Source organism: Malassezia pachydermatis, assembly GCF_001278385.1.
Source record: "Malassezia pachydermatis strain CBS 1879 chromosome Unknown scaffold2, whole genome shotgun sequence".
Classification (NCBI taxonomy): Eukaryota; Fungi; Basidiomycota; class Malasseziomycetes; order Malasseziales; family Malasseziaceae; genus Malassezia; species Malassezia pachydermatis.
The window spans coordinates 1,132,737-1,148,367 of record NW_017253139.1 but is presented as its reverse complement, the minus strand read 5'-3'; the positions used below and the strand labels follow the sequence as shown (position 1 = coordinate 1,148,367).

The 15,631-nt window shown below is 55.0% G+C and overlaps 11 protein-coding genes across 11 annotated transcripts; 7 read left to right on the top strand and 4 right to left on the bottom strand.

Moving 5' to 3' along the window:
- Positions 1-246: 246 nt before the first annotated feature.
- Positions 247-2,472, top strand: Malapachy_2670 (myb-like dna-binding domain containing protein; the record flags this gene model as incomplete). Its single annotated transcript, XM_018137158.1, has 1 exon — positions 247-2,472. The coding sequence occupies one exon, from the start codon at positions 247-249 to the stop codon at positions 2,470-2,472; it is 2,226 nt and encodes a 741-aa protein (XP_017992950.1).
- A 77-nt stretch (positions 2,473-2,549) lies between these two features.
- Positions 2,550-3,114, bottom strand: Malapachy_2665 (hypothetical protein; the record flags this gene model as incomplete). Its single annotated transcript, XM_018137153.1, has 2 exons — positions 2,550-3,016; positions 3,042-3,114. The coding sequence occupies 2 exons, from the start codon at positions 3,112-3,114 to the stop codon at positions 2,550-2,552; spliced, it is 540 nt and encodes a 179-aa protein (XP_017993031.1).
- Positions 3,115-3,161: 47 nt separating this feature from the next.
- Malapachy_2679 (hypothetical protein) lies at positions 3,162-3,842 on the top strand (the record flags this gene model as incomplete). The annotated part of the gene is made up of 4 exons (XM_018137167.1): positions 3,162-3,381; positions 3,416-3,543; positions 3,574-3,708; positions 3,738-3,842. The coding sequence occupies 4 exons, from the start codon at positions 3,162-3,164 to the stop codon at positions 3,840-3,842; spliced, it is 588 nt and encodes a 195-aa protein (XP_017992959.1).
- Positions 3,843-3,967: 125 nt separating this feature from the next.
- Malapachy_2648 (vacuolar transporter chaperone 1) lies at positions 3,968-4,463 on the top strand (the record flags this gene model as incomplete). The annotated part of the gene is made up of 4 exons (XM_018137136.1): positions 3,968-4,064; positions 4,116-4,223; positions 4,264-4,356; positions 4,393-4,463. 4 exons carry the CDS (start codon positions 3,968-3,970, stop codon positions 4,461-4,463), a joined length of 369 nt encoding a protein of 122 aa, XP_017992918.1.
- An 81-nt stretch (positions 4,464-4,544) lies between these two features.
- Positions 4,545-5,209, bottom strand: Malapachy_2630 (peptidyl-prolyl cis-trans isomerase-like 3; the record flags this gene model as incomplete). The annotated part of the gene is made up of 5 exons (XM_018137118.1): positions 4,545-4,754; positions 4,783-4,842; positions 4,883-5,007; positions 5,040-5,142; positions 5,171-5,209. 5 exons carry the CDS (start codon positions 5,207-5,209, stop codon positions 4,545-4,547), a joined length of 537 nt encoding a protein of 178 aa, XP_017993183.1.
- A 112-nt stretch (positions 5,210-5,321) lies between these two features.
- Malapachy_2667 (protein required for cell viability) lies at positions 5,322-8,675 on the top strand (the record flags this gene model as incomplete). The annotated part of the gene is made up of 1 exon (XM_018137155.1): positions 5,322-8,675. One exon carries the CDS (start codon positions 5,322-5,324, stop codon positions 8,673-8,675), a length of 3,354 nt encoding a protein of 1,117 aa, XP_017993029.1.
- A 113-nt stretch (positions 8,676-8,788) lies between these two features.
- Malapachy_2652 (hypothetical protein) lies at positions 8,789-9,550 on the top strand (the record flags this gene model as incomplete). Its single annotated transcript, XM_018137140.1, has 1 exon — positions 8,789-9,550. The coding sequence occupies one exon, from the start codon at positions 8,789-8,791 to the stop codon at positions 9,548-9,550; it is 762 nt and encodes a 253-aa protein (XP_017992860.1).
- A 183-nt stretch (positions 9,551-9,733) lies between these two features.
- Positions 9,734-10,790, top strand: Malapachy_2653 (plc-like phosphodiesterase; the record flags this gene model as incomplete). Its single annotated transcript, XM_018137141.1, has 6 exons — positions 9,734-9,768; positions 9,800-9,812; positions 9,845-9,923; positions 9,952-10,593; positions 10,623-10,750; positions 10,785-10,790. 6 exons carry the CDS (start codon positions 9,734-9,736, stop codon positions 10,788-10,790), a joined length of 903 nt encoding a protein of 300 aa, XP_017992861.1.
- Positions 10,791-10,984: 194 nt separating this feature from the next.
- Malapachy_2674 (palmitoyl-protein thioesterase 1) lies at positions 10,985-12,136 on the top strand (the record flags this gene model as incomplete). Its single annotated transcript, XM_018137162.1, has 1 exon — positions 10,985-12,136. The coding sequence occupies one exon, from the start codon at positions 10,985-10,987 to the stop codon at positions 12,134-12,136; it is 1,152 nt and encodes a 383-aa protein (XP_017992954.1).
- A 1-nt stretch (position 12,137) lies between these two features.
- On the bottom strand, positions 12,138-13,670 carry Malapachy_2658 (endoplasmic reticulum protein; the record flags this gene model as incomplete). The annotated part of the gene is made up of 3 exons (XM_018137146.1): positions 12,138-13,287; positions 13,318-13,571; positions 13,608-13,670. The coding sequence occupies 3 exons, from the start codon at positions 13,668-13,670 to the stop codon at positions 12,138-12,140; spliced, it is 1,467 nt and encodes a 488-aa protein (XP_017992866.1).
- Positions 13,671-13,780: 110 nt separating this feature from the next.
- Positions 13,781-15,547, bottom strand: Malapachy_2657 (hypothetical protein; the record flags this gene model as incomplete). The annotated part of the gene is made up of 1 exon (XM_018137145.1): positions 13,781-15,547. One exon carries the CDS (start codon positions 15,545-15,547, stop codon positions 13,781-13,783), a length of 1,767 nt encoding a protein of 588 aa, XP_017992857.1.
- Positions 15,548-15,631: the final 84 nt, after the last annotated feature.

The following is a 15,631-nucleotide window of genomic DNA, read 5'->3' as shown; positions in this document are numbered from 1 at the left end:
ATTCTCACGTGAGACGACACGGTCAGAGTTGAGCCAGATGCCACTCGGAGGTGTTGTGACATGTTAGCACTGCCCCGTAGGTAAGATGTAGACTTATACAACCTCCACCTGCCTGCTGGAGCGAATGTGGCATCGTTCGTAGGGCGGCCGCCGTGCTGTGCTTTCCACCTTTTCTTTGTACATCGTATTTGGCCGGCGTGCGGAGACGTGGTTCGCGTTATCAAAGTGACTGTAGGCGACGCCATCATGTCGGAGCCTATGGATATCGCACATCCACAGCCATCACAGCTGATGCCGCTATCCATACCGCCGCGGCGTGCAAGCTTCTCAGGCGATGAGACGCAGCCATCTTCAGCGCACCAGCATACCGATACGGGGACGGAGCCCACATCCTCCGTGTCGCCTCGGACACCATCGCCGATTCTTGGCCATGCGCCAGCGCTGGACAATGTGCCAGGCGCCATAAGTGGCCACTTGACGTTCCCCCAAGTGGGTTTGGGTCTCGGTACCATGGAGCAAGAGATGCAGATGCTCATGGAGTTAGATGAGACAGCCGATATGGATGCCAAGACAGGTACCGGCTTGGACACACAATCTTCGGAGTGGGCCGATTTGGCATCGCTCCTTACGTCGTATGGATACTCCATGGGCCCCGACGACGGCGTGGCAGCATGGCAGCCACCGACGTCGTTGCCAGAGGAGGCTTCGGCACGCGAACAGGTCCTTGCTACGTGCCTTCTTCACCTGCTAAAGCGGATGCGGCAGCAGGAAGACAGTCGTGAACACCTAAAGCATTTGCTGCGAGTCACGCGCCTCGCATCGCTCTCCCTGTTTTCCTCGTTACGTATTTCCTACTCACATATGCTCCAGGCGGAGCGCGATATCAAGGCACGACTAGAAGTGGAATTGTCAGGCTCCAAGAGTCAGTCCAAAATGCTCAGTGATATGATCTCACGCGCCTCGCTGCACTCCCATGACGAAAAGGCGACGTCGGCGACGACACGGTACTCCATGCCATCGTTGGATGACGAAGAGGAGGCCCGACGTGCGCCTACATCGCCTACAAATATGGAGCGTACCAAGCTGCTGGCTGATAAGCGGTACCTACGCCAGCGCGTGAAGGATGCCGAGGCGCAAGTAGCGCGACTGGAGTCTGAACTCAAAACGCTGAGGCCCTTGCTGCTTCGTGCCAACCATGAGGACGATATGAGCGACGTACTTACGCCTTCGCGGCATGGCACACGTACGCCACTGGCCAAGCCACGTCGCCGCGAAGCGACCATGGGCGATGCCACGGCCGAGCACTTACTGTTGGCGACACGCATGCTTCGCACACTACGTCATGCTTCACGACCTTCCTCTACCGCAGATGTATCGCCGATGAAGCATGATGTGATGCCAACAACGCCTCATCGACAGCATGCTACGGCCAAGATCCCCTCTCAATCCTCGTACGAGTCCTACCCACATACGCCCACATCACTACACCGTACGGACGATATGCACAGCAGCCCCTATGCGCCTATGTCAGCACGAAGTGTGCCTTCGTCGTCACACTATTCCAGCGGTCTCGATGATCTTTTGCATGCTGCACAGTCCTTGGGCCCTATGTCGTATTCGCATTCCCATGCGCCCTCGAGCAGATACGCGGATACCAACACCAGTCCCACACGTGCATCGCCTTGGGCACGCGTTCCTACCTCACTTACACCAGGCGCTGTATCCCAGGCCTATGGCAGTCCGAAGCGGCGTCGTATGGGAAGCGGTAGCAGCACGATGGACGATGCCCCGCTGCCATCTGCCTTGGATGTGCTCGCGCACCATGCTGCTATCGAGCATCCTTCCAGTCCCACACACGTTCACTCGCATGCACCCGCCTATGCCTCGTCGCATCATCGCCGCACGCATTCGGGCTCCTACGCGGCGCCGACCAGTGGGACGTGGTCGCCAGTCCCTGTGCCACGTGCCCCAGCCTCGGCCAGCAAGCCACGACCGTCCAGTGGGGGCAGCCAGCACAGCCCAGAAAAGCGGCTGCCGTACGTGCGTTGGTCCGCCGAGGAGGACACCAAGCTGCGTCGTGCCATTAAAGAGCATGGGCAGCGGTGGGAGCATGTAGCGCGGGCTGTCGGTACGCGTTCGTACCATCAATGCCGCCAGCGGTACCTGCTTATGCGTCGTAAGGAAGCAGCAGCGAATGGGCTTGCCTCGCCAAGCAAAAACAATCGCACAGTGCCGCGGCAGACCACAGAGAAATCGCACACGCAAGAAGAAGAAAGCAGTGGAGGCTCGTCAGAGCAAGAGACACAGTCCCTTCGTGCATCAGAACCTTTGTTGGAGATGGCCACAAGCACGCGCCAAGTGACCTCGCCGACAAAAGAGCATGAAACCCCACCGTTGTCTGTGCCGACGCACGCTTCCTCGCCGCTGTCCAGGACGGCACTCTCCCCGGCTCCCCCGGTGTTGCAGTCCTGACGCGCACGTGGTCTCCATGAATCGATAGTAAGATGTGCATAGAACCTAGCGTATGTCAGCGAGCCGGATGCACACGTTTAAGTACGTGTAGGCAACGACCATGTCTGGGTCGTTTCGCTCACAAATTGATAGACAGGCAAAGCCCAGACAAGACCCGCGATGAGAGCAACCACCTCATGCGCCTGGGCATAGGGGAGGGAAGGTGCCTCCTGGGCAAAGCCATGCGCATGCGCAATCCATGCATGCTGAACACCGCCATAATGAGAGGTCAAAGAGGCATGCGCGGCGAGTGGTACACCGACCCCCCATACCGCGCGTGCCACGATAGGTGGGCGGGATTGAGATGGCCATGTAGCGGGCCACATACATATAAGTCCATACACACCCAAGCTAGCACAAAGCACAGCTGCTGGTAGTGGCAGGTGGCCACACACGTACATGAGAAGAACAAGACCCAGCTGCACTTGCGCATATCGTACGCCAATCCACCGCGCCCGCAGTGGGTAGGCTTCAATCCATTGGCTTAGATGAATGAGGCTCCATGCTACAGTTAGACCATGTATACATACCCACAGACGTAAGCAGACCAAGCACGGCCACAGCACCGCAACACCACGTATATACGGCCAGCACGGAGGTCATGACGACTATGTGGAGGCGGAGGAACAACAACGTAGCGGCGTACCATCATGGATCCTACAGGGGCTGCTCAGCGTCTCGCTGAGGAGTATCCTAGCATCGCGGCCCTTCCACGTGAGATGCTCGAGGAACTTGCATCCTCGCCAGAGACCATGGAACAGTCTCAAACACAAGCACAACTGCTGGAAGCCCTAGTGGATCAACTCCCCGCCATCCAGACACTGAATGCAGAACATGAAGCACTCGTCGAACAGGTAGAAGCGGCAGCAGGTACGTTGTATGGGCATGTCACTTACAAAAACAGCACGCAACAATGCACTACGCCCCGAACTCGAGGCGTTACGGCGCGACACACAGGACGCTTTTACGAAGGCCAAGCAGTACGAGCATCAATGGCCAGAAGTGGAAAGGGCCCTGCTAGAAGCACGAAAAGTAAGTGACGTATGAGACATTCACACCTAGCGCTTCACACCCGAAGCTATGCAAGTACGTTTGCATATGGCAGTACAGCAGCTGCATGATGAAACGGAAAAACTCGTCAACGACTTTATAGACGGCCTGCCACCCGCGACTTCACCTACTTCAACACCTATGGATGTACGTACACACATCTTACTAACATACAGGATACCCACTTTGTTCGTCACTACTGCGATCTACGGACACGCTACCACCTTCGCGCCATGCAATACGAGCAATACACTCGGCAGCGTGTGCAATGGAAAGCGTAACGGCACGTGGAGGTGGAGGTACACGTGCAGGGTCGTGCATCAGCCCGGCCCCTATACGGGGGAGGGTCGGGGGAGAGTTGGAATAGTGCTTGCTGGCAATAGCTTTTGTCTTTCACCATCGTAGCATGTCGACTCAGCCTCTCTTGCAGCGTACGGCAGGCAAGCGTATTGCGCTCCCTGTGCGTGTCGAACCTAAGGTGTTCTTCGCCAACGAGCGTACCTGTACGTACTATACCCGATGATCCCGTCCAGGATCGCTAATACCCCCTCTAGTCCTCTCGTGGCTCAGCTTTACTGTGACTCTCTCGGCCCTGGCTGCGGGTCTGCTTAACTTTGGTGACCGTGTAGGTCGTGTGAGTGCTGCCCTGTTCAGCTTGGTCGGTACGTGGACTCATCCTGTGCAGGGAACTAATCTTGATAGCCGTCGCGATCATGCTCTATGCCCTTGTGACCTACCACTGGCGTGCGCAGGCGATCCGCAACCGCGGTAGCGGTCCCTACGATGACCGTCTGGGTATGTATATACGTGTCTGTGCTAGCTAATGCTCAGGTCCTACGGTCCTTTCTGTGCTTCTGCTCACGGCCATCATTGTAAACTTTGTCCTCCGCTTCAATGAGTAGATGAACTAATAGTACGGTCCTATGACTGTTATGAAATGCATATGAATGTGTGGGTATCCGTGCCACTAAGGAAGAGTACTACTAGGATGTCTGAGCGGCCTTTTGGGCAATGGGATTCGCATGAATCGTAACACCTTCCATGCGGATCTCGTCTAGAGGGCGGTGCTTGGCATCCACAGGTACTTTTTCCATCACTTCCAGCGTGCCCCCAAGCTCCGCCCCATCAATCACTTTGCCAAAGATGGTATACTTGCCATCCAAGTGGGGCTGCTTGCTGTAGGTAATGAAAAACTAGCGTGTGAATGAGTTCATTGCGTACCTGTGATTTGTTGGTATTGGGCCCGCTGTTGGCCATAGCAACGATCCCACGCGCATTAAACTGTGTAGGTGTAAGTGCATAGCGTGCATGCACAACGTACCTTAAATGTAGCTCGGATTTCGTCCTCAAACGGCTCGCCCCAGATCGACTGCCCGCCTTTGCCAGTACCGGTAGGATCACCCGTCTGATATGTCAGTGTGCCTAGACTTACCTGAATCATAAAGCCTGATAGTAAGGTCACGCTCACATCCACGTACCTTTCATATTCCTGTGCCATTTCACATGATCGAATGTGCCTGCTGCACAATGAGCTAGGAAGTTTTCGGATGCGCGTGGTACAGCTTCGCAAAACACTTCAATCTGTTATAAGCGTGTATACAAAACCTACCTTGATATCGCCCAACGACGTGTGCAATGTCACACTCATATCGAGCAGTCGGCAAGGGACGCCGGCTTAAGTGGAGGCGAATTGTGCCTTTTTTTCGAAGGGCACAGTAGCCTTGCGGCCTCGTTCATTTTGCACGCGCTTCCTGAGCTGCATGCCCATGACAGGCATGCCGCCTGGCCTCGCAACTCTTCTACAGGGCGCTGCCACGCTCACAGGGGATCGGGATGCGGAATGGAAGCTCACGCGACCTATGTCTGGGGCTGGACCGGCATCCATGGCAACGTTGCTCGACGCGCGTCTCTCCCAGTTTCGTGCACAAGCATTACCTATCCCTTGCTATACAACAGAGTATGCATCTGAGAAATCGCCCCTTGAGCGATGCGAAAGTGAGACAGGGTGGAATGCCCTAGCCTGCCTTCTGTCTCTCCATCAAGAGGCACAACGGCCGACGCACACGACGACGTCTGATGCGCCTCTTTTTGGCGTCAAAGACTTGGCGATCCTCAAGAAGCTAGCAGCCGTGTGCTTTGCATGGCTCATTGTGCCGCTTGTGGACACATATGATCAAGCCTACGCGCACGATGGTGTAGCAGAAATTGACGACGACACTGCGTGGCGTGGCATTAGGGATGGTCTATCGAACGTTGTCGATGCGTTAGCAGCGTGCTTGGCTGAAGGCCCCAAGCAGGCATCTACCGCACTTCCTACCACGGACCTGGCACGGACAGATGTGGCTGTCATTCTCGTTCGTATTTACATGGTGGACATTCTTCGCGTGCTTCTTCGCGTAGCCTATGGCGACGGGCATACGAAGGCAGAGCTGGCCCAGACGACGCTGCATCATATGCTCGATGCATCGCCTACACTCACTGTGCTAAGTGTTTTGCGAGGTGTAGCCATGCCAAGCGCGCTGTCCCAAGCGAAGCCACGTATTCCGGCGTTTGTGCGTGAGCATGCGACGCGGCTCATGTCTGTGCACTTGCTACGTCCAGAAGGCGTACGGTCTTTCTTGATTGGCATGTTAGGTGCAAACGACAGTGATATGCTACGTGGTGATGTGGATGATACGCTGACTGAGGGCGATGCTTTGTACGAGCGTCTCAATGGTATTGCACGTCTCTTATCCGTCCCGCCGCGCGGTATGCAACGAGGTGCTTATTATGAGGCGATTGTGCCGCATATTTTCAGCGTCGTGGATCCAAGTACGCCCCCTGGCATGACACCTGTCCACAGCATCCATCGTCGTGCTGCTGCCTTCGCCATAATGCGCATGTACGAAAACGATGCGAACGCCATGCGTCCTGTTTTGACTACCTGCTTTTGGGACGTCTTAGGATCAGATTCGCTACCAACGCCACAACAAATCGATTCCGCTTTGCGTAGGCTAAGTGCCTTGATCACACTAGCGCCGCCCTCGCCGGACTGGATTCATGCCCTCTGTCAGCCTATGTTGCATCGATTGTGGTCCCTTGATACGGCGCTCCATATGGCTCGACACGGCGTACCCGTCGTCGAAGATACGGTACGCACACGAGATATGCAGGCGCACGATGTTGAGCAGGTGCTGCATACATGGCTTCGCATGGGCCAAGCAGAGGCGTTGTCCACCTCGTTGTTCACGGCGCTGGAACGGGCTTTGAGTGACTCGCTCAGCTGGGAAAGCACGTCGGAAGGCCTACACTTCACTGCCCGCCCTTCCTCCATGCCGGACGTTTTGTCACATATGCTGAACCACACGTTGTCTTTGGACCAATTGGCACAGCGCATCCACGCCTCCGATACCGACAAGGACGAGACGCATACCCTGCCTCCTCACTTGGCTCAATCGCTCGCGTTGCCTGTAGACCCTCATCGCGTGGTCCTTCTCCTCCAGAAAGCACAGCGCCCACCTCTCGGTAGTGCCTTGCTCTTGCTGAGCCTGGACGAGTACCGACGAACGCAAACAGAACTGGCCTCTGGTTTGACCTCCGCTTCGCATGCGGAGATGGAGCGGCGCTCCTTGTTTTTCCTACAATTGGTCTTCCACCTCTTCGATACGTTCGGCTCGTCCCTGATGGACGGCGATGTGGAACGCTTGCTGCAACTGATCGATGTGGCCTGTGCGCCAAGCCACGCGAGCGAACCTGAACTCACCAATGCAGCGCTGCAATTATTGCTCTCGCTTCTTGAGCGCGATCCGACACTGAATGTATCCTCGACCCGTTTGCTCCGTGTGCTTGCCGACCGCATTGAGACGTATCGCGATGCAGAGAACGAAGAGACGCGCGCCTTGAGCCAGGAAGTGACACTAGCCCTGGCCGCCCGAGCTCATCAAGCGCCTAGGCCTGAGAAAGAGGCAGTCGCACGGCCTGCGTACATGGATGTCTACCAAGAAGCCCTGCAGTACTTGCAAGATCCCATCTTGCCTGTCCGTGCCCACGGCCTGCACTTGCTTACCCAGTTGGTGTCCACAGACACCAGACATCATGATGTACGTTATGGCGACGAGTTGGATCCGGCCTTGCTCCCTGCGATCTTTGATTTGTTCTTACAGGCCATTCAAGACGACGAGAGTTTCCTGTACCTGAATGCTGTGCAGGGTTTGGCCCATATGGCCGCCAGTCATCGTGCGTCCGTACTCGGACCTCTTATGGCCATGTATATCGGCGGCGACAAAACCAAGGATGGCATGGCACATGCAATCTCGTATGGACAGACATTATCTCAACGCGAAACAGATCAGCGTTTGCGCATAGGCGAAGCGATGCTGCAAGTGCTCCAGCATCTTGGCGAGGCGGCCGTGGTGGAGTTCCCTCGTATTGTCGAGCCTTTGCTGACGGCCATACGCAACCCCCTGTTCTCAGCCACCTTGCGCAGTTCGTTTCTATCAATACTTGGGACGTGTGTGGAGATCTCACCTGAAGCTGTAGCTGCTAGTGGAGCGGCAGCGTCCATGGTCAATATGAGCCTCGAGATAATCAAGCTGACGTCGGAACTGCGTCCATTGCGTACGCGTGCGAAAGTACGTGCCCATGTCTCAGGTACAAAAGATGGCCAGACCTTTTCACACGCTGTGGATGACGATCACGATGATGAGGTGCTTGAAACACTCTGGGAAAAGGACCAAGCCAGCGGCGTGGACGCTGATCCCAAGCGACCCCAGCTACGTCGCTCCGCGCTGCTTCTGCTCGCGTTGCTGGTACGCACGTCTTGCCACCAGATGGACACGTACATGGACCAGCAACAACGAGGTCATCTCGATGTAGATCAGCCACTGCAAGCGCTGCGCTTGCCTGGTGGTGGCATGCTGCCATCCATCAGCCATGCCCCGTCCCAACGCACGTCGCTGCCGCTACCTACGCTCCTCGTATCGGCCACCTCAGCGAATGCTATGATACCCGTCGTCACTTACCTTTCACAAGAGGACAGTGATGCACTCGCGCGACAACAAGCGCAAGATGTCCTAGACGAAATCCAACGTTGGCAGACGCTGTACGTTCAAGTCGCAGCGTCTGCGACCCCATAGAAGACTCTTTTCAAGTACAAACAAATGTGGAGGGCGACGCGGTGCCAAGCCGCGCCTGCGTACGGCGCGCGCTGGTTGACTCCGTATCATTGTGGGGGATTGTGGTCAGTCTCATGGACGCTGCACCCTCACCCCTGCCCTTACCTTCCCCATCAGTGGCGCGTATTGATGAACGTAATTGCAAACTTTTTGGGCCTGTGTCCATTGTGACGCAGCTCTTGCTAGGTGTGGTCGTACTTGGCTCTCTGTTGTACAAACGCTATCGAGAACGGCCACGACGTGCTTGGCGCGTATGGATGATGGATGTATCCAAGCAGCTTACCGGCCAACTCATTGTGCATATGATGAATGTACTGTTCAGCGCCGTAGGCACTCTGCAAGACGGAGGCAACCCATGCTCGCTGTACTTTCTCAACATTGCGTTAGACACCACGCTGGGGATCGTTATCATCTTCCATGTACTAAAGCAGCTGACATACCTTTTCACAAATGTATGGCACTTGCCTGGCTTTGTCTCTGGTGACTACTTTGACGCGCAGGACCATGGGCAGACGCCCAGCGTCGCCAGTCGCTGGTTACGTCAGACGGGTTTGTACGTCATCTCGCTGATAATCATGAAACTATGTGTCTTACTTCTTCTTTCCATTTTGCCCTTCCTCACATCCTTTGGGAACTGGCTTCTTGGGCTTTTTGGTACACATCGAGCCACCCAAGTCGTGTTCGTCATGGCACTTTTCCCTATGGCTATGAACATGCTGCAGTTCTGGCTTATCGATTCTATTCTGCAGTACAAACCTTCCAACGACTATCAGGGCATTCCTACAACGGTCGATCGTGATCATCATATGCTCACGGACCAATCCTCTGTATCATAGGGAAGGCACCGCACATAGTATACCCACTTTGTTTTATTGGTCCCTGTCGCACGTGTAAGCCCAGATGCACGGGCCTGCAGACACGTGGGTAGCCAAATTGTCTGTGCACCGTCAGATCCACTCTGACATGCATAAGGCACAAACGGCAACCCGGCGGACGCCCCGTTTACCTCTTTCTCCCACATGTCGAGTCCTCAACGTGAGATGCCCGAGTGCTGGTACGTATACGTGATTGTACTTATACTTTAGGGGCCATCGTGGAGTACGTACTTCTTTCTTCCTCTAACGAAGTAGGCTTCCGCCGAATTCCCTGAAAATACCTTGCGTTCGTTTGCACAGGCCATCAAGGATGGGTCGGAAGGTATTGAGAGCGGTATGTACACATACAAGCTCACATACAGATGTCCACATCACGGCCGACGACGTGATTGTAATGTTCCACGACACCACGTTGGATCGTACGACAAACAGCACGGGCCTGATTAGTGCGCGACAGTACTATGGCAAGGATGGCTTGGAGCATGTGCATACACTCAAGGAGCCTCCGCAGCAGATTCCTACCTTTGAGCAGCTCTGTTCCCTTCTTATGCAGCCGAGCAATAGGCATGTGAAGCTGAACATTGACATCAAGCCCAACAACGATCCAGAGCGTCTGTTCAGCATCATGAACAAGGTGGTAAGCAAGTTCCCCCACTACGAGACAGAGCTGGCACCGCGTCTGATCCTTGGTCTCTGGCACCCCAAATTCATTGCCCCTGCGAAGCAATATGTGCCATCGCTGCGCCGCGCTCACATTGGTGCCTCACCTGCAGATGCACTCAAGTACTTCTGGAAGGATTGCGATGCATTTTCCATCCATTTTGCCTCCTTGGTCAACCGTGAAGGGCAGGACTTCATCCAGCGTGCTCACAAAGAAAACAAAGATGTTATGGTGTGGACCGTCAACCGCAAAGACGAGATGGTCAGCGCCACCAGCTGGGGCGTTTCAGCGATCCTGACAGACTACACGGCTGATCTTCAGAACCTGCGAAAGGAAATGAAAGGTATGTCCAAGTCGCTACTTATCAAGCAGCCGACTTTGACTCCACGTACAAAAAGTACGTGAGCCCCATGTTCGGCTGGGGTACGGGGCGCTATTACACCCCGTACAACCAGATGTACAAGTACTACTGTCGGTCCGAGGTCGAACAACACGCTGGTGTATGTACAATCCGTCTACTTACCGGCAGCAAAGCTATGATGACGCAATGGCAGGTAGCAGCAAGTAGGCCACTGGCAATACCGGCCACCTGGGGTTGGCACGTGATAGGACATCGGTCGTGGCTGGCGTTGGTGGTCTTCCAATAGTAGCCACCACGCTTGGACCAATTGGTTCTCATAGACATGACGTTGGTTCGGCTATTGACACTTAGCCTATCTGCATGTATCGCAACCATGGCAGTAGTAGCACTGCCATCGCCGCATCACCACTGTGGCGAGGCTCAGAAGACGACTTCGACTTCGACTTCGACTCGTCGATGGCTTCCATGGACCCAGTGGCTGGGCGAGATGTGGTCGCCTATGCCTGTCGTTTTGTGGCATGGTCTAGGTGATTCAGCATACTCAGAGTACATGAATCATGCGAAGGAAGAGCTGGAGGCGATGTACCCTGGCATCTATGTGCACATCATCGCACTGAAGGAAACGGAGACGGAAGATCGCTCTGCGACGCTTTTTGGCAACGTCAATGAACAACTTGAGGCGGTACATGAACAGTTACGCGCCATTCCTGAGCTGCGCCATGGCTTTGATGCTATTGGATTCTCGCAGGGTGGGCAGTTCCTGCGCGGATATGTGGAACGATTCAACACGCCCGCGGTACGCAATTTGATTACGTTTGGATCGCAGCATATGGGCATAACGGACCTGCCGATATGCGGTCCCGACGACAAGCTGTGCAAGACCGTGCACCGTGCCCTGCAATCCAATGTGTATTCAGACTTGGTCCAGTCGACCATTGTCATTGCTCAGTACTTCCGTGACACACGCAGTGTGGAACAGTTCGAGCAGTACAAGCAGCACAACACCTTTTTGTACGATATCAATAACGAAGGTCCTCTCAAAAATGTACAATACAAACGCAATCTCGCATCGCTTAACAAGTTCGTTATGGTTCGATTCAATCAGGACGAAACGGTTGTGCCTAGTGAGTCGGCATGGTTCCGCGCCTATGAGGACCCTGATAAGCACCGCTGGAATCAGACGACCCCTGTGCCATTACGGGAGAGCGAGATCTACCTGAATGACTGGCTCGGTCTAGCGCAGCTGGATCGACGTGGCGCACTTGAGTTCCATACGTGCGATGGCATTCACATGCACATTTCACCGGAGTGCAAAGCCATGACCATTGCCAAGTACGTCGGACGGCCACGGACCGGTGAATGGCTCCAGGTATGGACCAAGCATGCATCACATTGTCCCCATTTCATGGTAGCTGGTGTATTCATTGGGGCTATTCTGTGGGGAGCATGGCTATTTCAGCGCCGTGTTCGTCGCCAAGACGCGGCAGCGATACAGGTGACAGAGCAAATGTCTATGAAATATTAACTTAGTGTTGTTTCTTGGATGGGGGAGGACGTTGGTGATAGGGACGTAGCAGTTTTCCAAGCCCAAGTTGGAAAGCCAGTAGACCACTGGCCACAATGATATGATAGTGCCAGTACACGGCCCTGCAAGCTTGAATCGATTCCCACAACCCGAGGGTCAGGAAGGGCATAGCTGCATAGTTGACTGAGGTCAGCGTGATCACTGACGACAGGAGCGAGTAGACAATTTGCGCGAACGAGTACTGTGACATGGTACGCAGAGTGGGATCCGGCGAGCGTGGGTTGGCAAAAAAGATGGGACGAACCGACTTGCGCAGGAGACGTGCGAGCCATTGGCACATAGCACCCAGTACAAACGACAAATAGTAGCCAGGCGCAATGCCATGCCAGATGGCGCTAGCCAAAAAGGTGCCCAGCACGCTGCCAAAGCCAGGCTTCTTGTTGCCGGCCAAGCGCTTGTACACCGCTTCACGCAGCCAAATATTGGTATTGGCATTCCACGCATCCAGCACTTCCTTCCAGTTGTGACTTGTCTCGATGCGCACCACATAAACGTTCTTGCATCGGTCCCAGCGTGCCTTATTGGTAGCCAAGTCCATACCATTGTACGCAAGGCCGGAGAGAATGCAGGCCGAGTTCGATAGCGACCACACGCCAAAGTAGCGGAAGCGCGCGACAATGCCACACACTTGTAGGAACAAGATACGCTGCCACCATGGCCACGAATAGAGCACATCGGCCGTGTTGGGCAGGCGCAGGTAGTCGTAAAAGCCGCCAAGCGATGTCATCAGCACAAGCGAGATCACTGCCACAAGCAGTTCACGCAGCGCTTCGATCCATCGGCCCGACGGTACATGGCGCAAGGGCTGGTACAGCGTACCGTTAGCCCACCGTTGGTAGTCACGGAAGCGCGTAGATGGGCCAACGAGCACACCCGGGAAGTAAAAGCAGTAGCCCAGGAATTCGAGCAACGACGGCATCTCGGTGATCGCCGCGGCCGACTGCTGCTGGTCCAAGACAGCGTTCTTCGGTCGCAACTGGCCATCGTAGCAGCTCCATGCAAATGACGAAAGATTCATCACAAGCACCATATGCATAGACGAGATCTCAACGGTCGTGAGCGGGACATGGTTCAGCTCGCGGACGCAGTGGCTGAAGGTGAGTAGCGCAGGACATACGTACGTGTACAGCATGTGTACCATCACGGTCACAAATACAATCCACGGCATATACGTGGCACCGCCCACGCGATACTTGACCGTGGTATACACCAAAAGGCATGCACCAAGCAAGTGCAGGAAGCCAGTGTGAAGCCTTAGCACGCCAATGAGAAACAAGGCGGAGACGCCCACGTTCATGACGTGCCGCATCCATGCGGACGGCAGGTGCAACAGCACTGGGCTCAGAATACATGACACGAGCAGGCATGTTGCGAGCTGGCGAGTGTAAGTACAGCGGCTATTTAAACATACCTTGGCATAGTCCACCGGCAGACCCAGCGCTGCTCCCAACACTCCGAATTCGGCGTCGAGCATGGTGGATTGATGCAAGGCCGTAGCTCGGCCGATGGGCACGGGCCAACCTAGTAGGTGCAAAACCTATTTCCTGTGCATTACATGGTATGCATGGGGTACATACGCCCTAGCTAAAATGTTCCAGCCAACGACTTGGCGGCGTCGGATGCAGAAAGGCGTCCCCAGCGCCCCCCAGTCGAACTACGATTGAACAATTGCGAGGCAAAGCTGGGCTCAGGTACTGGCTCAGGCACGGCATCGATAGGCGGCGGCATGCCGGCCGCCGTGTCGGCTGCGGTGATGGCGTCGGGATCCGTGGTCGTCACTTCTTCGGAAGGCAGATCCGCCGCCGCCGTTGTTGGCGTCGTGGCTGCTGCCTCGTCATCCGTAGAAGAGTCAGGCGCTTCCATAGACGGCTGTTCTTCCACAGGCCGCCCTGCAATACGTGCAGCGGCGATCTGCGCAGGCGTTATCGTACGACGCGTCTTCGCAGCCTCCATAGCGACACGTTGCACCTCTGCAGCCGTAGCACTTTCCTCCATATCAAATAGATCTAGAATTCGCGCGATGCGCTTGTCCAGGGCCTGGCTTACTCGTGCATGCTCCTCCATCATACGCTGCAGATCATGGTGTGTGTGTACACTGTGCCGCTGTAAACTATCGCGAAGCGATGACGTCACTTGCTTCAAGTGCTGCTCCAGGAGACCAGCATGATGCTGTGCCTCACGAACCTCCTCAATGGCTGTATCCACTCGGTCTGTGCGAATAGACTTGGCTAACCGAAGTTGATCGGCGTCTTGCCGCTTGCTTGCAATCACCCGCTGGGCCAAGGCATGCTCCACCACAATGGCCGTGCGTGCTTGCAAAGTCTGCCGCACAACACTGAGATTCAGTTCTTGGTACTCCATTGCATCACCCAACGTAATTTGATCCGCATAGGCCATCTGCTCAGACAACTGCGCCAAACTGGATAGCAGCGCCTCTGCACCACGTAATGTGCGAGGCAATTGCCCACGACTAGATATGACACGTGCTTCTTCCATGGTCGCGAAGCCAGGCAGCTTCTCAGCAAGGTCCTTCATGGCCGTTTGCACGCCTTGCTGTGCTTTGGTAACGTGGGCACAAGCACTGACAGCCGCGCTCAGTTGCTTTTCCAGCTTGGTAATCTCACCCCGTGCTGCACTCAGCACCTCGTCAGGGTCATGCACACTGATCGAGGAGGCACTGGCCAAGAGAGGCGGCACCAGGGCGGCCGGCGTTTCCTTGGTCGTAGCTTTGCGCCCAAAAAAGGAAAGCATACCGGATGAGGAGCTGTTATCTTCTTCTTTGTCCGAAAAAAGAGAACCATCCCATACATGGCCTAGTGACTTGATGTACGCGCTCGATTTCGCTGCCTGACGTACTAGGCCACTGGGCGAGGTATCTTGGAGAGGTAGAGGCTCATAGCTGTAATCAGCCTCAATAAACCGTAGCATCTCACGATGCATTTTTAATGGGATCTCATCAGACATGCGGTCAAACCAGTCCGATACAAGTATACGAAGCTCATCCAGCTCGTAGACATCGTCTCGATCACTCTCGACATTGGGCATATGCAACATCAGCGGCGTAGGCAAAGGCAGGGGCGGCACAATCACCGATGGACCCGTCATAGACAACGCCATGGCAAAATATGCTAGCTCCTCGTATGATCGCTCGACTTTATGGTATGTAGCTCGATGAAAGCTAGGGATATTGGTCGAGCAATCAAAGCAGACACCAAGGCGGTGAGAAGAACGCACAATTTGGACTTGGTCAAAGCGAAGGTACCATGTGGTCTTTTTCACCCCCTCGACACTATCCTTAGGCGGAGGTACTGGCGGTCCTGTCTCTACAGAGACAGACGACGGCTGGCTCATAACCTGCAAAGCGAGAATCCAATGGGCGGTGCGTTACGCGTTGAGAAGTGGGGTCATGATGATGGAGGTGTGTACTATGTAACG